The 24,776-nt window shown below is 36.7% G+C and overlaps 1 protein-coding gene across 4 annotated transcripts; it reads right to left on the reverse strand.

Moving 5' to 3' along the window:
• Window positions 1-4,318: 4,318 nt before the first annotated feature.
• On the reverse strand, window positions 4,319-24,142 carry LOC132906226 (protein disabled). Of its 4 annotated transcripts, none has more exons than XM_060958220.1 (7): window positions 23,309-24,142; window positions 17,920-18,134; window positions 17,480-17,623; window positions 14,654-14,806; window positions 13,979-14,227; window positions 13,624-13,875; window positions 4,319-13,331 (listed from the first exon to the last, which is right to left on the reverse strand). In XM_060958220.1, the coding sequence occupies exons 1-7, from the start codon at window positions 23,343-23,345 to the stop codon at window positions 9,228-9,230; spliced, it is 5,154 nt and encodes a 1,717-aa protein (XP_060814203.1). In that variant the 5' UTR covers window positions 23,346-24,142; the 3' UTR covers window positions 4,319-9,227. The 4 variants fall into 4 exon arrangements, with proteins under 4 accessions (XP_060814203.1, XP_060814204.1, XP_060814205.1 ...); XM_060958221.1 differs by having other exon boundaries at window positions 23,090-24,142; XM_060958222.1 differs by lacking the exons at window positions 17,480-17,623; window positions 17,920-18,134; window positions 23,309-24,142 and adding an exon at window positions 16,591-16,831.
• Between the last annotated feature and the right edge of the window lie 634 nt (window positions 24,143-24,776).

Raw genomic sequence — 24,776 nt, forward strand, 5'->3', positions numbered from 1 at the left:
TTGTATAACGCGATACAATTATAGAATACAAAGGATGCTTCTAAAAACTAAGGAAGAATTTTTAGATCTGTTATATCTTCTGTATTTTAATCTTTGACTTTATATGCCATTAGTTTTTTTTATATTAAACGATAATTAGAATTAATTACAAATGATTGAAAAATTGTGCACATTCGTAAACGTGATTTCTTCATAAAAATATTTCAAAAGAGAAACTCGAGTTCTTAGATCTTAAATTTTATTAGGAGAGCGATGAAATGGTTCATAGATGCTTTAAAAACATGTAACGATACTCAAAAATGTATAGCAAATTACTTTACTGCTATCACAAAAAATATACATCTTCCTCAAATGGTTTAATTACGCTGACAATAATAATATTTAATAGTCTAATTTTTTGTATTTCAAATTTCTCAAAAACGATAGAAAAACTCTATAGGTATGCTACAAAATTCTAAAAAATATCATCTTATATCAAATTTCGACCCAATTAAAATATAAATCTATATCTCCTCCGTGATAAATTATTACACATTCTTTAAAAAAAAGAAGAAAATATACAAAATTGCTAATTCTGTATTACCATTTTTCCATCGTATAATTTCTCTAGACTCGCGATAATTCGAAGCTGGAGCGAGGCGGTCTGTTTTGAAATTCCAACGCGTTTCCGCCGTGTCGTTTTTACTCTTGAGCCGGCGACATCGTTAACGTCATCGAGGCGACGCTCGTTTCACTGGCGCGCGCGCGCGCGCTCGTGCACACCAAATGGAGGCCTATCAATATTTCATAAGCCTGGTAAAAAGGGACGAGTGTTTACAGCACGCTAAGCGACGAATCCTCGATCTTGTTCGCCGGTTAGCCGTAAGTGTCTTCCCTCGTCGGAGAAATTTGCATGCGATTGAATTTCAAATTTCAGCCGCTCTGTGCTCTCGTGACCCAAGCCTCGAGCACCTTCGCCCAGTCCTCTTGCTTTCAATCCCGCGCGAAATGAAATTGTTATTAATGTAGTGTCGCGTTACGCCTCGACGAACTGAAGCTTCTTTTAAAATTCCCGCTTTTGAAGATATTTCGGATCGGAGAATATTTTCGAAGAAACGACGATTCTGATTTTTTTCGTGAGAATAAACGATTTGGCTGTATGAAAAAAGGTTTGTTTCACGATCTATTGATTACGCGAGATAATCAATGTTGTTTAGTAATTAATCCGTTATTAACTCGTTTCTAAGAGGAGTCCGAATTTCCAATTCCTCCTCATAATCTAGTGGAGAATTTTTAAAATCACATTTTCAAACATCTTGACAGAGAAAATATTACATCAAATTAATTGTTACAATATAAATGATTTAATAAATGAAACAGAAAGTCTGAAAGACTGTGCGTTTGTAGCAAAGTGATACGAAAATAACACACACGTCTAAAGACAGCGTTTATTTTCTTTTAATTTGCAATTTTGGTAACATTCGTATATACTCTTTTTACAAATCTGCCAAGATATCCAGATATTTCAAGATGATAATATTCTTCACATCTTTTCATTTTCATCCTCCAAGTTAAAAGATATTCACAACACCTATGTGAAAAAAATCTTTCAAAAATATACCAATCCTTAAAAATTGCCAGAAATACACATTGGAATAGTATCGCATAAAATATGCCAACGTTATTCGCGTGCACGCGATTGTACACGGCTGGGTATCAAGAAAAGAGAGCGCAACGGGCCAACGATCCCAATTATAAACATTTCTCGTAGCTTTTCAGAGCTACATTTGTCGAAAGAGGGAACGTGTATAGCGGTGCATTTCATAGTTCACGCACCCTCGGTACACTCTTCACGTTCTCCGACGTATACCGCCTCCATATCGCTCTTGGTCCAAAAGTACTTTTCGTTTTCAAGTGCGTCCGAGCACATGCGGGTTGATTTTCTTCTTTCTTCCCTTTTTTCTCGCCCTCGTTGCGTCACCTTCCGCTCGGTGTTTTACAACGATAGGTCAACGGCTAGTATTATGTCAAAGGGAATGCACTTTACTCTTCCCTTCTTTTCTTTTCTTTTTTTTTTTTTGTTTTCCATTTGTATGGAAAAAGTTCCTCTTTGATTAAGAATTAACGTTTGAAATGAAAGCTGGGTAACATGAGAGGGAGAATCGGATGAAAATAATAGCACAAGCAATAATTGCGAGTTAAGAGTTGAGGAAATGTTGGTAGATGGAAAATCAAATTAAGGTTACAGAGTTTATGTCGAATTGAAAATGGATGCAATATTAATAAGTTGAAAATTACAATTACACCGATGAGTTAAAATTTGTGGAGAAATTGGTGAATTAGAAATGGACTGCAAGTTTGTACGCGTTTGTGGGAAATTCAAAGTAACAAAAACGCACAAATTGGAGGTATTCCGCGAAAATAGACGAAATGTCTAAAATGTATTGCGCTTATTCTAATATTCTGCGGAGAAACTAAATGTCTACTGAAATTCCATCCGTTTAATTAGATTCACGAAAATACGAATTCCAATAAAAATCCGCTGTCCCTCGTTGAATTACAAATTGAACGAATATTGACGAGTAGAAAGTTGAATTAACAAATCAAAAATTGAAAAATACAGTTCGTCTCTGAATCTGATACATCGATGAATCAAAAGTTAAAATCATACTGCTAGATTAGCAAGCTATTAACAATCTATATACTAAAACGATATCGACGAATTTAAGAACATAATACCAATGAGGTGAAAATTGGAACAGTAGACGCTCGTTTATCCGCACTTCCTTCGTACAAGCAAGTTAACTCTCAACTGCCTCGTTTGCCAACCTGTTCGAATAAACGACGTTCTACTGTATATTCTTCCCAACAAATATACCTGTCTGTATCATCGCGTTACGTTGATGGCCGTCATCGTCAAATCTGTGATTGACACGAGGTTGCTGCGTAATCGCGAGCAAGAAAAGTATTTCGCGGCGGTGTGCACGAAGGTGGCAGTGGTTGGTAGCATGTGAGAGTGCGTGAAAGACGCGAAGAGAAAAGAAGAAAGAAAATCGGCAGAGAGAATGAAAGAGAGAGAGAGAGAGAGAGATAAAGAGAACGAAAAGTGACAGAGGGAGTGATAATTTGTTAGCATGCGCGCACCCCAAATGCGCGAAATCCCGTCGAAGTGCGGCTCGTGCGCATTGTTTCCTTGTTTGCCAGGTGTTTCGAGTGCTCGGGCCGAGTGGGGGCCACGCCATTGTTACGAGAAGTCGTGCAACCGCTCGACAAAGCCGACGATCTAATGCTCTTTTATTGTGCATTGTGCTCGGCCAAATCAAGGAACGGGGAGCACGCTAACCGAGGGATCTCCACCCGTTTCGATGCGATAGGGGCGGAGGAGGCGCCTCCGCAGCCACCACCGCTGCCGATCGCAACAAAGAGAAACCCCGTGGTGGAGGTCTTCGAGATCCTGCAGGTTTTTACAGTGTTTACGCTGGCACGAGTCCACCGGTATCGATTTAACTCGCCAACAAATCGTTGTTTTTTAATGTTTTCTTGTTTCATCGTCTTGAGTTTGGATTGTAGTTATTTTAACGCTGTAACGACAGACGGGGTGGTACTTTCATAGAAATCTTACGAGTAGTCGAGTATCTTTTAGTGAATCAAAAATTTCATTTCGATCGAGAATTCTATTTTAGTTTAAATTGAACGTTAATACTGAACATAAAAAATGCCAGAATTTCTCCCCTTTTTTCGTGTTTCTCTTGAGCGTATATTCTCGATCGTCGAGTATTTCTGCAAGAATTGGTAAGATATCGTTCCGCTGTTTAATAGTTTCGTATATTTTTGCGAAACGTTTTTCTGTGACATATTATGGGATTTGAGAAATCGAAGTTGATTTAATACATGTTTTGCATTAGTTCAATATAATTTCATGTATAAAAAGGAAAGATAAAATATACCTCGTAAATTTCAAAACATAATTTCTCATACAATACGAAAGTAATAAAAATGGTATCTTAAATTGTGTTATCGTTATCGTTATCGCTGGAAAAATTTAATATTCACTGTGTATATAAATATAAAGATTACCTATACGTATACGTATATCGTGTCAAAATTATTTTATCGTTAACGATCATTTTTCTGAAAGGAGAGTTATACATACAACGCTATCAAGAAATTTTACATCACTTGATACAAATAACATCAGGAAATAATTCATAAATCACAAAAAAAAAAGAAATAAAAATAAAAGAATAACACGAAACTATACTTACTAGAACTAGCCTTCCTAGAAACGAAGATGGAGTACGAATGTGTCGCATGCAAACGATCAAAGAGTCATAGTAGGTTTCTTCCAAAAGAAATTTATTCTGTCCCAACATTTTTAAAGTGAAAATTTATTCGAACGGTTCCGTTCGTTTTAGTGTGGTACTGCGACTCGTGTTCACCGGGAGACTGACAATAATGCACGGAATAAATCGTCATCGCGATATCTGGTCGTATTAAAAACATGACAATATCCCACGATTAATAGCGCATACATAAAGTCACCAATGTATTATCGTAGTTTATTATAGCGATGCGGAGTACTGTGTTCTAAACGTCGTCAAATTAGTTTCTTATACCCCTTTCTTCCATTTCATAATTATTACACTATTTACGCTTATTATTCGTGTCCTTCGTCCTGCTTGTGGAACTTTCCGTTTTCGCTAATCACTTACACGTCCAGACAGAAATATATATATACTCACTTGCTCTATTCAATTACAAGTTTCAAATAATTCCTCTCTTATCGTAAAAATCAAGCGTTTGGTATAGTTTTATCTTCGTCGTAAATTCTTTCCCTTCTTCCTTGTCTTTCATTTTAAATGTTATCTTGTATAATGTATTAACTACGTTCATGTAAAATCGTAGTCTTTTTCCTCGTAGCAAATCGTTCATACCTTTTCACCGTGCAAAAAGGTTTTACATATTTGCTTAAGTACTTTGTTAGCTAAAATCCCTGAATAGTGTTTTCAGTGGTCGTGATATATTGCACAGATGTTACTATTATTATCGAAGAAAGTACGAATTCTTATTCTCGTGGGTGTAGAAATTTCGTGGTGGTTGAAACAATGTTAGTGGTGAAGTTGCGTGCAATGCAACACATTGGAGGTATATATTCCTTGTGTTTTACAGTGGTTTCTCTCCTTTTCTCGTCTTTTAATCCTTGTGTGATTTATCAGGCATTCATTCCCATATTTTCCTTATAAGAAGATACCGTATGTTCTTATAGAAGTATTAAGAAATTAATCCAAACATTTATTATTTAGACGTTGCTTCGATTTTCGCTTTTAAAACCAAATAATTCAATTTACAAAAGAGCCAAAGCTTTAAACTTACAAGTAGACCGTGTTATATTCGAAGTATTCATTGTGATATTCTAAGGGTGAAACAAATTTCCACCGGAATTTCGTTTCTTTAATTACGTTCATAGAGATATAAATTCGCATAAACATTCGTGGTCTACTTGTAATATACGCTTGTCCAATAACTCAGAATACTCGAACGTCCATGTAAGATAGATTGCAACTAAGATGGTTTACGAATGAAAATTTGGCAAAGAAATTCTCCAACGAACGTAATTTTTCGTTAATAGCGCTTATGTTTAGCACAAGTGTAGACATAGATTCGAAGCTTTGATATTTAAGAGATCTTTTATAAATTTTACGTCGATTTTGTAAAATAAAAATTTTACAAATTTCTAGTTCTCCAAAAAAAAAAAGTGTCAGACAAAAATATATATAAGCAAGTTGAAGCTTTAATATATGTAACATTTTTTATGAAAGTCTATTTCTAAACACAGAACTTGATATAAAAGTGCCCAACACATGCAGACTCGGAGATGTATAATGATATTTTGTGATATCTTCATAAGAACATGAAAATTTATTTAAAGAATTATAAAAATGACTACCAGGTTGCTCACACAAGGGTTAATAGTTAATAACATCGAACATTAATTTTTTTTTTTGTTTTTTCATTCAATTAAGCCGCGTTATAATTCAAAATTCAAAATCACGTTATTACAATCTACGCTTTAACACAATTATTGCCATTGACGGTTCTCCGTTTGCTTTAATAAAGCGCATAATGTTGCGGATGCTACGTAAAAAAATCTTTAGCTTTGGTTAATTGCGATATGCACGTTACACTTTTAATTACAAATTCACACAATTTGTCCCATTGTTCTTAATAAGCATCGTTATGTAGATAAACACATTGTGTAAATTAAAATTAATTTTTCCTCTTTTGATGTTTGAATTCTTCACGAGGTATACAAATGATCAAACAGAAATTCGTCGTTTCATATTCGAAAGTGGAATTGCATGCAAGTTATATTATTGTCAATAAAACTCTGACTATAATTTATATCCTTAAACAGATCCAAGGTTCCAATAATAAATTAAATAAATAATAAATAATTCTTCGTTTCAAGCGTTAAATGCATTCACCATAAATTATCAACATCTACGTATAAATAACTGAAATAAATATAAAATATAAAAGTACGTATACAATTTTTCTTTTGCAAATAAAGAATAAATAAAAGATTATTTAAAATTGATTCTATTTGTTGTAAATAAATTGCAATTGTAAACTATCTAGACTGACGGAGATTTTCTTCATTTCGTCTTTTCTCCTCTTTTCCCAATTTTTTCGTCTTCGATCGACAATCGATCATCGAATCTACTTTGTCCTTAATACGGTATCGATTCGACCTACGAACGAAGATCGTTCCAGTCAAAAAACGTATAAAAGCCACATTTTCATTCTCCAACGTTCCGAACAATCTAACTATCGAATGAGATCCTCTCAGGCGTTCATTGTTGAAGCTATTGCATCTGAAATTGTTAGGCATTTTTTCCAAAAAATTACTTCAATATTTTCTGAAAATGTCTTTCAACATTTTTGTAGTTCTGAAATGATGTAACCCAAAAACGAATGTAATTCATGAAAATACTATTATAAATTTCATTATATCCATTAATTATAGAATATATAGTTTCTTTGAACATGGATACTTTGTAAAATGTATAAAAGTATAAATAAAATGTTCAAATAAATTATTAATAACATTGGAATACAAGTAAATAAAATATTTACACGAATAATATCGAATAAGTATTCTTAGAATTTAATCAAGATGCATTTTGTTTTACTTGTATCGAAAAGGATGTAATTACTAATTGATTATAGCAAAAGAAGTTTCGAGTATAGAGCATGAAAATGTGTGAACCAAAATAATTGGTTAAATTTTTCTTTAAGAAGAAATGCGGAAGAACAAAATACAAATTGAAAAATGTCTAACCATTTCAATTGCAATAACTATTGACGATCAAGCCTATATTCTCTATATAATAACCCTAACTCACTCGGACATGACTAGTATCGTGATCGTATGAAACGAACAAAACAGAAACGTGATTGACTATCGCAATCAGTTGTAAAAAAGTGGAATGCTCATAAGAAAATTTTGGAAGATTTTATAAAAATGTAAAAAAATTAATTAACTCATGAAAAAAGAAAAGCTTGGTTGCCTAATTCTTTCATTAAACGTGACGCAAATTCGATTAACAGAATTAATATAATTTCACTGGCACACAAAACGAGATAGTCTTTGCCCCAAAAACGTTCAATTCTCGTCTTATTAAGATATTAATATTCGTCTTATGATCAAATTATTGATCATTATAAACGTCAGTCTCATAAACGCCATTGAATCACAGCAGTCTCTGTTTAATTGTTAAAATTATGTATTTTATCACGTGATGGACTTGATATCACTTCAAATGCAGAATACAATTTAAGATGAAACACTCTATAAAAATTAAGTAATCTAACTGAGACTGTCGTGAGCCATCTACGATGAAAACTGGCATTCGATCATGGAATATCTCAAAATGCATAATTTCACGTTGACTAAATAAAAATATTGTAAATTAGCGTTTAACATAAACTTTACGGAGCATCCCACTTTACTTCGAACCTAAGCATAATTACACTCTATGGACCGATGATCAGGAATTGAAAGCGCACGTCAAGATTACGGCAAACAATTGGCCATACAAACTGTACCGCACATATACAGACCCCGATCGACGAATCAATTTCACGCTAACGCCGATATAACATTATGTACAAATTTATTAAAACAATGACTAGCAGTCGGTACGTAGCTCGTACCCCATCGATATCTCGCTATCGATACGTTAAGACGAATCCTCTTCACCGATGGACCTAATAGTGGATCAACCGTAAAAGAACGCGTTTGTCACTGTCAATCATTTCTAGTTCACATTCACACTATATAATAATAAATCTCAACTAAACAACATATTGTTAGCTATAATGGAGGCAATAAGTATTAATCGTTTAAAAATACCTTTCCTATATATTAATTTTTAAACGAATTTGAACTTCAAGTCGAAGGATACGATTTTGGTATTCTAAGAAATAAATTTTCTTTATACGCATTTAGAAACTTTCTGAATGGATACGACGTGATAGAATATTTTTATTTGGAATGTATCTTTTATAGTAATGCTGTACTGTTGATGCAATAAACAGAAAGAGATTTCATGTTAAGTTGCTACCTGGGTCATTTTTTGATCCGGCACTTTTTTTGGTATGGGATTAGAAATTAATAAATAGCGAGTAGAATTTATTCAATGTCATTGACCAACACGCGTGATCCCTATTATCATCTAAAATCAATTGAAATTACAAAAAATTTCTCAATTGAAACCTAAAATAATCTTCTATTAATTTTTCTAAGATATAAATATCCAAAAAATGAAAAAAGGTAAATGCAAAAATCATTTACTAATTGTTACTTTATCACCTCATCACGAGTACTTCAATTCAACCTTTACTAAGCGCTCCACAATTCTGTCATAAACAACGGAACGCCATATTCAAGTCCTATTACCGCTTAATAATCTCCATCAACCAACGCTTACTGCCTCCATAATAGTCTAAATCCAACCGAAAAAAAGAAAAAACATAGATGGTACGCGATAACAGTCCACCTCTAACTCGAGGACTAAATAGAGCAATGACAGCTCAAAGCCCGGTACGTTTTTGTACAAATTAAGTAAACGCACCTCGTCGAATCACCCCGGCACCATCTCCGAAAACCCGGAACTGACACGTGAAAACTCATCGAAATGTCCAGCACCGTGCTTATTAAGGTAAAACACCTCTCTAACGACCCATCAATCGAAGAAATCGTCATCCCCGAACGGATCGTTCTCCCTGACAAATATATTCACCGATTCTGACTTCCTAATATGCTGATCGTTCCTCGACTTATTGTTATTATTATTATTATTACTTCCAGCAGAGTACTTTCCTTGTCGACCATGATTCTTCAAAGGTAAAGTGGTCGCTCTGTGTTCAGAGACGTTGTCTTCCATTTCTGACTTAAAAGCGAACGCATCGTCGTCGTATCTCAGGTGTCCATTGAAGAAAGAATCACGGCTGCCGTCCCCTGATACAAAATCGTCAGTCGTCTGATGAGCATCTTTGGATTCACAGGGAAGTTCTTCAGGCGTAGCTTTTTGGTCAGAAGGAAGCCTTTGTCTATCGGGCGAATCGCCCATGCCAGTAGCCGCGAAGGGTAAATCATCTTCGAAGTAACTAGATCTTTTGCTGTAGACCTCATCCATACCCATCCCTCTCCTGGGAGCCTTCGGATACCTAGTCGTAAACGAAGGACTCTGTGGTGATGGTTTCCGTTCACTGCCTTCAGAACGAATTCGTGGCTCCGCTGTAGCCAGAGGTTCCACGGTAGTGGGGTCCACGTGTTCTACAGTTTGTGCAAAATCGTCCTCAAATGGACTCTGGGTCTTTGCGTGAGGCTGGCGAGGTTTGTGCCTGGGTATTCTCTTTCGGTGAAGACTCTCACTCTTGGTATCTAGTTCCTCGGACCAATAAGGCCTATCCGCCCAGCTGTCATATTCCTGATCGCTACCCCAATAACTTTGACGACTCCTGGAACGTTGCGAAGATCTTACATATGGATCAGAGTCATTATCATTGCACTCGGACCTGGAGGTGCCGAATTTTCCTCGAGATTCAGGGTAGACCATGTCAGCGTTGCGTCCCTCGTTTGCACTATTTGGCCTCTTCGGCCAGTGTCGCTTTCTACCTGATTGATTATACCTTGGGGAATCGTCTCCTGGTCTATCGGAGCCATAGTCTTCGTTCCAAGCTGAAGGATAATCGTGTGGTCGTTCCCTGCTTTCTCTATAGTAATAGTAACTTTCTCTACTAGGATAGTCAGAATCTGGTGGACCCGTTGATCTCCTATTCCAAAATCTGGCATCCTCTTCCCATCGTCTTCTCTCATATTTCCTTCTAGACCACCTATCGTCATCGTCGTATCCCATACTTTCTTGGCTACCAAACCTATCTTCCTTCCACAGCATCATTTTCCTTTTTCTTTCCTCGTCATAAAAGGGTCCATGCTCGTGTGGCCAGTTCCAACGTTGAGGCTTCGATCTACATTTCCAGTGACCCTCGTAGTGTTCTTCTTCGTCCTTATACTGCATCTTTCTATGAGGATAATGCTTGGGTTCTTTCTCCCATTGACTCTCATCGTGCCACGGAGAAGTGTCACGAGGCCTGTGTCCGGAATTCTTGATCCATGCAGAATCGCGAGGCTTTTCCATCATCTTATCCCGGAAGCCTCTGTCTCGTTTGCTCCCCGGACCACCTGTTTCCTCGTAGAAGCTCCTATCGCCGAAAGGAGCATCGAATCTTGGATAGTGGCTACATCTAAATCTGCCATCTCGTCCCCTTCCATTGCTCTCCTCGCTCTCTTCCTCGTCTTTCCACTCGTTATCGCTGTCGCCTGATTGTTGGTACATGCTTCCTTTGAAAGACGCTTCTCTTTGGAACTCTTTTCCATCAGGAGACCACGGCGAAGTTCTACTAATCGAAGGAGGACAGTCAGAAGGGGGTCTGTCTGAAACGAAGAGACCCGTGTCGAACTTCGTCCAACTGCTATCATCTTTACTTTCGTCTCTTTCTGGTTTTAATTCTGTAAATGGGCAGAAGATGTCTTCAGGAATTAGAGACTTGGTTTTTGGTGCGTGTCCACTGCTGCTTAACATTTTAATCTCTTCAAAAATATCCATCCCCATAGAACTCGAGTCTTCCTCATTTTTAGACTGCTTTTTAGGACTGGAAGGTGGAGGCGTGTCAGAAAATAAATTTAGCAACTCCACCTCGGCTGAAGTCTTTTGCTGGGTCGATAATTGAATCACAGGAGACATTCTAGTGGAATTCGGTGTGTCTTCGTCAAGTTGTTTGACTGGTGGTTCTGGTTCGCCTATAATTTCACGTAAAGCCGCGTATTTGTCGCTGGATATAGATACTGAAGATTTTACCTCAACTTTATTTACTTCAACCAAGGGCCCATTACCCTCTTCTGTAGTTGTTTCTTTGGTTTCTGGTTTATCAGAATCCTCGTTGGATTCGCTAGGTTTGTCAACAGGCTCTGGTTCTTCTGTTCTCTCCTCAATGTCGATTATAGCTTTCGTTTTGTCAGATTCCTCTTCTTCTTGTTTCGTCAATAAATCTGTCGGTACTTCAGGCTCTGTCACTGGTTCTGTTTTACTTTCTAGTTCAATTGGCTGAAGTTTTTCAAATGTCAAACTCGAAGATAGTTCAGTCGTGTCTTCAGACTTTGCCTCAATTTGTTCTTCCTTGGTCAGATCCTCGTTACTAGGCGGAAGTTTCACCGTTAGATTCACCAGAGTAGCCAAAGTTTCTGATCTGATCTCTTCGCTGGTTTCTTGTTGCTGACTAACTAATTCAAACTCCTCTTTTGTCACTTCCTCTTCCTCCGCGAAATCTTTCATGACGTTCTCTTCGTTCTTCTCCATCTGTTCCAGCTCCAACAGTTCTCTAAAAACAGCGTACTTATCATAAGTAGCATCCTGCTTGGTCTCCTGGTCGATGTTCGTTTTAGTAAAAAGCTGTGGCTCGTTGAACGGCTTCGGTTGCACCATACTAGATACAGGTTGTGCTTGGACAGTACTGACTTGCTCTTGCTTTATAGGAACTGGTTCCTCGCTATCGCTGGCAACAGCTTCCTTGGCTGAGAGAGTAGCCAAGCACTCGGTCAACTGCTGAAGAGTTAGGCTAGTCAACTCCTTTACAGTCATCCCTAAACTGCTCGCCAATTCATCTAAATTGGCAGACGTTAATTGGCTTAAAGTGATATCCAACGAAGGTTTCGTCTTTTTGGGTCCAGTCGTCGAACTGGAAGTGGAAGTGAAAAACGAGGACAAATTCGTGGTGGGTACCATAGAACTAAACGAGTCCTCGAACGCCGACGTGGTCATCACGCTTATCAAATCCGATTTGCTAGACAACTGAACGGGCGGACTGAAATTGTCATCTGACTGACTCTTTGCGTCCCTCGACGGACTCATGTTCCTGTCGCTTGTCGCCACGGGCTCTCTTTCAGGGAAGTCGTAGTGGAAGTATGTATCTGTGTGCGGCGGCCTTGGAGGAGGCTTTACAACACCCCTGACGCCCTGCTTCTTCGGTGGCAGAGGAGGAGGGTTGATTAGAATGTTAGCGATTCCTCGAGGAGGAGGTTCAGGTACGAGTTCCAGTTCCGCGGACGAAGTGGATAGTCTGGAGTTGGCGTCAGAGGGACAAGACTTTAGTGGAGATGCTGGTGAATCGCTGACTGTCGAGAAATCTACTGGGAACGGTTTGTCCATAGATGGTACTTTGCTGCCGGTGATATCAATGTCAAATTCTTTCTGGCGCGTAGTTTTTATGGGACTGGGAAGCTTTACCAAGCTATGCGTGGATTCTGTGGAGTCTTTGTCTATTCTACCGAGCAGAGAAACGCCTGCGGAAGTGGGAATAGTCGAGATTGCCGAGGATTTCGAGGTAGAAGAGTCTTCAGGAGGCAAAGACACAGAAAGAGGTTGATGATGAGTCGTTCTAGGCGTAATATCTGATTTTCTGGACGAATCACTGCGCGTGAAAACTGACTGAATCGCCTCGGTTTCGTCGAATCGATCGAAATTTGCAAAGTTTGTGTCCTCGAATTGATTTTCTTTGGGAACTATGTCGTTTCGTGGTTTCACTGACTCTATGGGTTCCGAGAGGACGTTAAAGTTCGTTGGGAACGTGTCTGCCGAATTAGTAGACACTAAATCTTTTAGCACCTTCTTGGGAGGATTCTTCAGGTGTTGGAAGAAGTCCTTCTTGTCTACGTAAGGTTTTATTAAACCGGTTCCTAGCGGGTCCAACTCCGTGAACACGTCTATTTGTGGGCTCTTGGCTTGGGTCTGTAACAATTATCAAATACAAAGTATTTAATTAAAAACATAAATAAAATGACAGGAAGTCGATAGACAGTTTGGAAAGACTTCATGGATCAAAATCGATAATTGTGATCGATCATATAGTAATAGAGCAATCTGTTTCCTCAATGTTTTAAAAAAATCAACAGTTTTAACTTAGAGAACTTAGAGAACTTAAAGAATAATTATATTATTTACATTCCAAGTTAAAATATTCGAAATAATTTATTCTCTCTAAGACCAGTATAATATTAATGTATATATAATAAATATTTACCTCTTCCACTTCCTTTTTAACCGGCGTATTTTTAGCCGAGCTGGTGAGCTCACTGTCACTAAAGAGATTCTCGGTTTCTTTGTCGAACCACTGAATTGTACTTTGAAGTGGAGGGGTCTTGCTAGTCAGAGTGGTTGCTGGACTCGACGTGATCGACGATTGGGTGCCTGGAACCGTTTGTTGTCGCTCTAGGTGGCCTCTTTTAGAGGATGACGGTGGTGGTGGTAAAATTGCTCGTACAGTATCTTCGAGCTACAAAAATACAAGAAGAATGTTTTAAACAAAACATATTATTTTAAGGAAATAATCTAAAAAATAAGAGCATACTAGATATTAAAGCTAATTTTTTACATACCTTCATATTCGCGAAAGAATCACCGAATGGATCGGTTTCAAAGAGATCGTCAGCGGAAGGTGGTGGATTTTCAGGGGTAATTTTGTCCATGTGATGGATACCTTGCTGCAGAGAGTCCAATTCGAATTGTATATCTAATAAATCCCTGATAACGCCACTTTGAGGCTCGTTTCGTTTATCAGTTGACTTATCCGCCTCCGAATTAGCATTCCTTACCCGAAGAAGAGAGGACTCTGATCCTGCTGCACCCTGTCGCAAAACGATTCAACAGTATTAAATATTTAATAATGAAATTGTTCTAAAATTGTATTTTTTACATGTTACAAAATGGAGTGCATAAATTTCCAGCCAGATCAGTTTTTCACTTTATATTTCAAAAGCGACATTTTAATGAATCTTAACTTTAACACCAGAATATAATCATATACTATACACAACTTTAATATTATACAACAGCATACAATGTTAATTTGTTATTCTGTTCGTTTGCTATATCTTATACCAAATATTGTTTTATTATAGCTTTTTTAGATACTCTATATATACAGAAGCAAGGAAGTGGCCCGAAATTTTCGCACATCACCGTATGATAAATTATTAAACATTTAAAACTAGCGACTGTTATCGAAAAGACCGTGAAAATACAAATATAGTTAAAAAGGAAATGACAATTACTTTAGTGTCAGGGGTAGGTTCGACAAAGATGCCAGTGGTATGAAATTTAATAACGTTTATAGCGTTCTGCTCTAAGTGCTGCTTCGTTAGCTCGATCTCCTTCTTTTTTAACTCGAACACCACTTGAAACAAGTCTCGCATCGCGATTACCACCTGCAATAAAATTTTTAATAAAAATGCTTTTACAATGCAGGAACTTGAAGTATTTCATTAATATAACAAGGTACAAATGTTTGCTAATAAAGACAAACAATTTTACTTTAACCAAAAACTAAAACAAAGACACGATATAAAAATGTCAAAAGCAAATTCTTATTACTTTAGAAATACCTTTCGATTCAAACACGTTTCGAAATAATGGACAGTTGAGAGTTACGTCCTGCGTTATACCGATATACTAAACGCGCCTGACTATACACTGTCCGCAGTCACTTATGGCCTATTCCCCTTCTATTACGTTTACCTCTCTCTTACAGTCTAGACACATGGTCAGCCACATCCTCCCTCTCTCTTACACCTATCGATAACCTTTAACCCGTTTAATTGCAAAACATTCTAATCGGTGAAGTTTCGTGTAAACGTCATGTTCTAATATTATTACTACGAGCACGATATTTTAAACACTAAAATATACGTAATTAGAGTACTGCTTTGACCTTTTCCTACGTAAAATCATGTAAAATAGGCGAAGCTGCGCATATTACGTGTAGCGATTTCCATCAAAAGCTTTTGCTATTTTCGTTGTAGTCCAATTAAAAATTAATTAATTAAAATTAATTCTTGTACGAAATTTAAGAAATGGGAAGATAATGAAATTCCACATGCGATAATGGAATTCCTAATGGAATTCTAGCTCCTGCTTATTAAAGAATGAAGAACACTGACAGTGTTCACGAAAGAAAATCGCATCTTGTTGGAAATATCGAGAAACCAAAGTGACGTTTGAAATAATATTGAGATTCGAACGTAGAAATGTTTGAAGTATAGTAAAAGACCTTCCGAACGCTCTTATTAAAAACCTTGGGGAGGGTACGACTAAGCTTGTAGATATAAGAAAATAACGTCAGAACTACCGACGACCAAAGTAAGTAATGAAACTTATATCAAAGAGATGCTAATGAAAGGCACGTGTAAAGATACCCAATTCAAACAAATACACTTTCATCCATGTACTTTCGAAAAGATCATTCAAATTCCCAAAAATTCCATGAATGAAATTTCTTCTTCCTTCTTCTTTTTTAACTATCCTAATCATTCCAGTGTTAATACGGGTATCTGTCAAATCGGTTTGCTGCACAAAGCAAAAATGGAGAAAATTGATGTCATCATGTAGACATCAATTCATATCGTATGTAATACAAGCATCAATTTCAGTGAGTGGAGTTGACCTGTGAATCGCTCATATATTGGGTTGGCAACTAAGTGATTGCGGATGGTAATAACAAATTCCGCAATCACTTAGTTACCAACCCTATGGTACTATTCAGCTTCGTTCTTTGAAATTTATTTCCACGTCCGTTTCAAAAATATATCTATTAAAAATATATTCCCACCTAATTGCGTGAAAAGCGGCGTATTGCAAAATGAAATAGAGAAAAGAGGGAAAATGAAAAAGAGAGAGAGAGACGAGGGCCACGAAGAAATCGCAATCTCTTTGAACGAGTACGAAGGGAATCGCGTATAATCGAACAACAATCTCCCGCGGTGTATCGTTAGGGCGGCAGACTGAATCCTATAATGCAATTATTTACATACCCCTGCGGAATTACTGGAGCTACCGAGGTCGATATTGCTTCTCCGGATTGGACAAATATCATTTTAGATCCCCTTGCCTCGGCAAAGCGAATCGTTCACGATAAATGACACGGTTGTAGACCCACGTTTAAGGATCGTACTCGCGCACGAACGGCTCTCCTATCGAATCAACGCGTACCAACCTTGTGCTTTTGTTGTTTCTCAAAGGCAATATTCGTGCCGGTGACGATATAATGCCGGGCTGTTCTTGCGTTCATCGCCTCTCGCTTTTTATCGATCACACAGACTAAACGGTTTCTTTCTGTCGACCATGGTTCGCTCATTATTGTTAATTTTTTAAACTTTCGACGAACGTGCGTTGTGTCAGGTTTAACGCGAATTATCGTAGGGTAAATGTTAGTGTTTAGTCATCGTTGTTCTTAATAGCTTTCGAACTCGGCAATTGAGGATTCTCGGAAAGCGAATTTAATGATCGTAGAAAATTGTTGATTAATTTCATTTTAATTGGGTACATAAAGTTAACTGTTTTTAGTCGAGTAATTTCACATTACTCGTTGGTAAAGTAATCGATAAGGTACATCATCAGATAATTAGTGCAAATATTTCAAAGATATTAGGATATAAATAGAATAAAATTGTAATTCTGGTTGTAAGAGAGATATGAATATAATATCGCTAATTATAAAATCTAGTAGGAAATGTAGCATTAAAATACGTTTATAACGCGATATAAACGTGTAAAAATTCATAAATTTAATTTATTCGGAAATTTCGTTAAATTAACCATTTAAGAGATAGTACGATTTAAGAGGAATACAGCTACTTGTCACTTTTTCTAAATTTTATTTTACCTGTTTCCCATTCTCTTATTATACTTCATTTATAAAAGTCATTATTCAAACATTAAATTAAAATAAGAATTATGCAGAAATTACAATCTGTTGTTTTTACCAACGAGCAAACGAGGAATAGCAAAGTCAACTTCTTACGATCGATACTTAGTATTCATAATTTTTCAGATTAACGCGATAGAAGATAAGATGCATTGGATGAAAACTGTGAAAAACTTACTTGATTTGCTGCTTTATCTGTCTTGATGCCAAAGAAACGATGACCCGTGTCTGGTGACCCAAAAATATATCCAAAAGCCCTCGAATCGCTCATGTCCTGCGCGATGAACGATATCTTATGTACAGGATGGTGATACAGACAGTCCTGGAACAAACAAATTTTGATCATGTAAAAAACTATCCATTTTATGTACATATACGCAAAAGTAACTAAAACAATATTTTGTTACTAAAATTAAAAAAATATTTTATTTTAATCGAATAAAACACTGTTAAAAGATTTGGTTACTTAAAAAAAGAATATAATATTCAATCTTTGAAAAATGTAATCCTTGACGAATATTTCTCTGTAGAAAGTTAATATTTTACTTTTATCATTTGTTATCGGATATTTATTTTATTATGAAATTTGTTATGGTTGTCATTTTTGAGAGTCATTACCCCAGACTTCTCGTCCCGCAAGCGTAATCCATCGATGCTGACCTGAACGGCGATTCGTTGTTTGTGTTCACCGGCAGCTCGAATCGCCATCTTCAGATCCGCCAAAGCTGCTTGGCACATCCGGTCCCCGCGTGCTTCCGATACTTCCAATATGCCAATCAGCTTCGCCTTGAACGACACACCCTCCCCAAGAAATCGGGTTGGTTCGTTCTTGACTGCGAAACAGGCACAAACAAGATTATTTATATCCTTTCAACAAATAAATGTTTTTTCCAATTAAGAAATGAAGAAAGAAAATTGGACTAATCGTAAATCGTAATAAATCTCTGCTATGATTTAAGAAAGTGGAAATATTTCTCGAATAACAAGCGTGAATATTTTTCGAATAATAAGTAGTAATACTCGGCGTTTCAACTCCAACCCGAGTAAATGAGAAAGTTCCATTGAATAAAATTTCCATAAGGAGGAAGAATCAATCGTAAGAGCTTTATTTATTCACGCGTTGAAAAATATTGCTTGTAACAGATTTCACTAATTATTTCTCTGAAAACGGAAATCCCTCTTCCAAAAGGTAAAAATATTAATAATACCTATTCTATATTTGAACTTGAACCTGGATGATAGAAGAAATATTAAAACGTGTCTATAAATTTCGATAGAGAAAAAAGGACAACTTATATAAGAGCTTTATTCGTCCAATGAAAAATCCACAAGCTTTCACTTATTTGCAAAAGTGAAAATACTTATCCCTCTATAAGTAGTAATAGCGTTTCGAACGATCCTAAATTAAATTTAAAAAAAGTTTTAATTAATATAAATATCGATAAGAGGAAGAAGAGAATCTAAATCGGTAAATTACCAACGAGTCTATCAAGGAATCTAAATCGCTACTTGCTTCTAAACGATTTCGTAAATCATTCGCAACAGTAGAATTGCTCCTCTCATTACAAGTAGTAATACTCGGTGTTTCAACCCTATGCAATTTCCTACACACTCGAGAATTATTAAATAACGTTTCATCTACCGATGTCTCCATCCAAGAACGAAAAAAGAGAAAGGTTCCAAGATCGAATTATTATTCGTAGAAAAGGAGAGGCGAGCAATAGGAAGGAGAAATAAATTGCTTATCCGAAGGATGCTCGAAAGGATTCTCGTTTGATGCTTTCACCGGATGAACTGATCGTGTGGTCGATCGATATTAAGTTCAAGAGGCTTGAAACCATCGCCAACGGATCGTTTCGAATCCCCGCTGTTTCGAGTTCGATAATTCGATAGAATCACGTCGTACGGGATTCAACTTGGTCCCGGCTTCAACCAGACCGCATGCAGGGATATTAAAACGAGCACCAACCGCGACAGATTTCGCGTTACTTTGTTAGTCGTTGCACGGTTCATCGTTCTCTATCCGCTGGAAAATTGATCTCGTTAAGCCTATATAATATGGCCAGTTGCTGACGAATTTAAGAATAAAATGTTGACGATTAATTCGAAATTAGACGAGGGCGATCGCGTTCTCGTCCGTTTTCGTCGTGATCTTTAAATTATCTGATATTTCGGCACTTTGCTTCGAAATATCAAATCGCGATTATTATTGGATTTAATTTTAATCGTGTAGTAATCTTACTTTATAAAACTGGATGTCATTTCGTTTTATTTTTATCTGTCTCAAACTACATCCTGCAAGCGGTGGTGTATTAAGAACGAGATATAAAAATGCATCTTATTCTATAAAAAAAACGTAAAATGTTTCCGACTACGAACGATAGCAACGGATGATCAAATCCAGAAACTACAATATCAAAGTCGACAACGTTCTTATAAATTTTGATACTCTGTTTCATTTCATAAGATACGTTTTCATCTCATAAAATTCTCAAATATCCTGATATATTCTCTATCGCTTTATCATTTTACCAACGAATAAACAACTGCGGCAGCTTTCAATTGCTATTAAACATACACCATCGCTACCCTACAGTCATCTCGACCATCGTATAGAAAATTCTCTCTTTCAATCATCAACCAGGCATCCCCTCGCGAGTCTTAATCTCTGGCCACTCGTACCTCCTCGATTTGCCTTTCTACAGACAATTTATCGAAATGTCCGTGCACACCCCATTCTAACATGAACGCGTACAGCTTCTTTAACGCACACTTTGCACGACCCCTCGCGACTTTAATGGCCACTAGGCACACCGGCGCATTTGTTTGAACGTACTCGTGCGACTCGAGTGGAGAACGCCAACTGTCGATACTCGAGCTTCTATCCGGATAACCAATTCATGCCCTTCCCACCCCCTCAACGCGATCACCTTTGTACGCCCTTTGTATCCCGTTCTAGTCCTTGGTTTTAGTCGATGCACGCTGCCTATTTAGCCTAACACTGTATCACAACTATACTACGCGATAGTACGTCAAAATATTGATCGAAGGAATAGCATAATAGATCGATAAGGCGCACTTAAGGAAACTACAAAAATATTTGTACACCGCTATATCTATTATGGTATTTGTATACTAATTAATTAGTCTGTCGCTGTTACTATGCTACGTAATGGTGCGTCAAAATATTTATCAAAGAAATACCATCGTAGATCGATAAGGCTCCTACGGTAACTACGAAAATATTTGTACACCGCTGCATCTATTATCGTATTTGTATACTAATTAATTAGTTTATCGCTATCACGACTATAGCACGTGATACGTAGCAGGTAAAAGTATTGATCGAGGGAATAACATAGATCGTTAAGATGCATCTTAACGCTACAAAACTATTTGTACACTGTATATACACTAATTAATTAGTCTATCGTAGTCACAATTATGCTACGCCATGGTATTGGTGAAAAGAATAACGATGAATCGATAAGGTACGTACAGTGGCTACATAAAATGTACCTGCACATGACTGCGTTTATTCCTGTCTTTATATACTAATTAATCAGATTTGACTATAATAAATTTAGTACTAGAGGTAGAATTAGAAGTTAGAGGATATATAGCGGTAACTATTATTGGAATGATCTTTTATAAGACATTACTAGGAAATTTTGAAGACTTTTTTACAGATAATTAAAATAACAACAACAAAAAAAATATTAGAATAAAACGTAAATCATTTCCTGATGAATATTTTGATCAAGAAATAGCTTAAGATATAGGTAGGATAATTTTTAACTAATACAGAGTTATAGCGGATTAAAATTGTGCTACTGTTCGAATATCTTTGTGAATAACTAACTGCTCTTCTTAGTTCAAATTTTCAGTCTTCTTTTCGTTTCTCAAGATATGTCGAGCTACGTAGAGTTTCCCCTGTATTTCATTTTCTAAGCCAAGTTATATTATATAGGAAATAATTATATTATAAATAAAATAATGGCTCGCTATAGTATATTGAATGAGAAAAACAGAAGATGACACAGAGTTGATGACTAAACTTCAGGTTTTTTCAGTTTCGAAGTGATAGGTATAACATATTAATTAATAATTAATACGCTGTAGACAAACTTCTAATTTTTTTTCATGATATTCTTCGAGATTCAATTATAGTGAAAATTGAACGAAACGATTGGTACACGCTAAAATAAATCAATAACAGATCCATAGAAATTTAATTTCTCCCGTCACAAAGAAGATATTTTGGTTTTACGTGTCACAAGACATCGTCGATTGTTTTGTCGATACAGAAATATCGCAGGAATCTGCTTAACGTGGTAATTTCAGTGGTAAAGTACTTGATAGATCAGACATAACAATGAAACGAGGAATGTTAAAAATGCTAATTTTGTAGACGATGAACTAATTTGATTTAGTACGTTCAATCTTCTACTAAGTTGTCATCAGACAATTCAGAATGTGCATCAAGCACGAACATGTTGGACGTAAACTAAAATTTCTAGTAAATTCTGTGCTTTTGTGTGTATGTGTGTGTGTGTGCTCAGAAACTTCTAAAATTACCAAATTACTATCAAAAGTCTCCGTTAATTTTAATTACCGAAATTCTTAGATAGATTATTAAGTAACTTTTAATAAGTCTCATATGTTATTAAGATGACGTTTACTCGAAAAATTCGTTAGTCACATATTGCACATAGTTACTCAGCATTGTTTATTTGTTAAAATCATGGCATCGAAAAGTATAAGAACTTACATGTATTCGAATGTTATATAAAAATTTTGACAAATTCTTATAAATGATTATTACAGTCATACTGATACAAAATTTAACATAATAATATACTGTAAGAATAATAATCTTAATAATATGTATTAACAATGTAATATTTATAAGATTTTCCTCTAATTAAATTTATATTTGTATGTACGATATTCTTACTAGATAATACTTCACATATTCCCTTTTCCAAACATTACGTCACAGCTTGTCTATTGTCAAACACAACTACATAAAATGAGTTTTACCTTAGGGGGACGTGATTTACCGGTTCATTCTATATCTATTGTATTTCCCTTCTTACTTCTATGCATAGGACGTGTCTATATTAACTCGAACAGAACATTATTAAATAAAAAATAAAAACGAGCAAGCGTAAAAGTCACGTTACATTTTATGAGTGACTCATCTTTATCTAATCTCTTTATTTTTATGTACATTCAACTTATATTTCGATTTCGCATTGAAATTTTCAATAAATATATTCCGAACGAATATTCTGAGTATACATGTTGAATTCACTTCATTTATCTTTTGAATCTGCAATGTTCAAACTCAGTGAATTTAAAGCGAAGGATCAAAATTGTTGCCACGTAGAATTAATTGTCAGAAGTAGTATAATCCTTAATATGAGGTGTCCGAAATGTGTAGTGCTGCCATCTATTAGCGGTACGACGTACAAACAAACAAACAAATCAACAAACTACGTTACCACGGTCGGTAAATTATAAGTCTATAATGAAAGCTCGCGCGAAAACCACAAAATTAACAGTGTCGTCCCCAACAAAAGCACCCAGCATTCCATCAGCTCCTTCGGAACTATGCGGCTCACGTATTTATTCAATACATTCTATGTTATTCATGTACGAAATTAATCTGTGTGGCCCAAATCGAGCAACCGTCATCTTTCTCCCTCTTACAGAATAGGGAAGCCATATTCCAAAGCTCCCTTTGACCAATCTACAGGGTGATATCACACAACGTAATTCTTACGAGAACGTCGAAGATCCCACGAAACAGGCTAAGACTATCAAAGGCCACATAACTCGCCGATACGTATATCACAATGTATACACCAGGTACACAGGACGACGTCAATACCGCACGAGTTTAATGGTATGCACAAGAAACTTGTATAAATTCGTTTACGGGGGTGGCTTTTATTTTCTTTTTTTCTCTCCCTTTCTTTTCTTACTTTTTTTTTTTACTCACACTTGCACGGACTGTTTTTCTTCCGTAAGGTCTGCATCGATAGTCCCGTGTAGGCGACGAGAAAGTATCGGATATAGGAGAGGAGAATGCTACCGATCTTCTCTCTCGGCGCACCCTCGGCCGCCGTACTATCGTGGATGGAATTCTCAACACAGACACATGTCGCTCACACGTCTCTTTCTCCCTCTGTTTCTGCGATTCCTCTTCTATCGCGCTTTCTTCCCGTTGCTCTCCCACTCGTTCGCTCCTTCTCCGTCTGTCTCTCTCCGTTCACTCCCACTACCCTATTCCCCTTTCACCCCCGCGACCTATCTTATGCCTTAGCTATCCTAGCTGGCCGTTACTCTGCCGTTACTCTTCCGTTACTCCCTCTGTCTCCTTCGATTCGTGTATTTCCACGGGAGTATGAGGCTGGCGCGTTTCACGTACGGTCGGTACTTCTTGTACAGGGAAACGGTCCACTTTGTCCCAAATACGCAGGGAAAACGCCGAGAACGTGTTCAGACACTGTTCGAAGATCGGTTTCTCGCGGTATACGCGCGTCGCGTAAAAATACGGAGGAAGTAACAGCTGCCTCTGCCGGCACGGGTCACCCATGTTAGCCTCTCTTATTGATCAATAATATACCATCTAGTACGTGGCGTCGTCGCTTCGGGGCCACAGAGAGCATTTCCCGCTTCGTGCGCGCTTTTCCACGCCGAATCTACACTCTTCTATTTCATCCCCTAGTGTTTTCACTATCTGAAAGCGAGAAGCTACTTTTCAAATGTTGATTTTTTTGATAACGAATTATAGTTGTATATATATCGATTAGATTATTCCTTTTTTTCCACTATTTGGATATCGACTGAGAAGACATATCGATGGGTACGCTGTTTTTATACTTCGTGACAACCTTCATTGCGGGGTGGCGCAACTGCAAATGATGTCGTGGCGTTCGTGATGCTTTTCCGTCTATGGTTGGCTGTTGCCAGCTACTGTTGCGTGAGAAAGACGGAGAATTAAAAATTACCATGTCATTGCGTGGTAATATGTAATTATTGTTTGGGATAGGTCGATAAATGCCGACCATTTTCTTCATTGTTCTCTTTTACAATTCATCGTTTAATATTACAAAAGAATCGAATTGATAGTGGTGCAGTTGTGTATAAGAGTGGATTATTTTATCCTAGTGCATTACGAAGTATTTATACAATCCGATTATGTATTTTCTTGTTGGCATATTATTAGCAGGAAAATATACTGTTTATTAATTACAAGGGATTAAATAAATGTTAATTATTTCATATAAGATCAATGCACGCGAAATGTTGAATAGAATCCGTATCCTGTATAAAACTATAATGAATTTATATTTTGATATTCAATGTCGAGCATTGTACTAAATTTATTCAATTTATTTCCATTTGATTTTAATACAATTAAAAACGAATGTTCCCGCGAGGTGGTGGGTCATAAACGAAACAGA

This window comes from Bombus pascuorum, chromosome 4, assembly GCF_905332965.1.
Source record: "Bombus pascuorum chromosome 4, iyBomPasc1.1, whole genome shotgun sequence".
Taxonomy (NCBI): Eukaryota; Metazoa; Arthropoda; class Insecta; order Hymenoptera; family Apidae; genus Bombus; species Bombus pascuorum.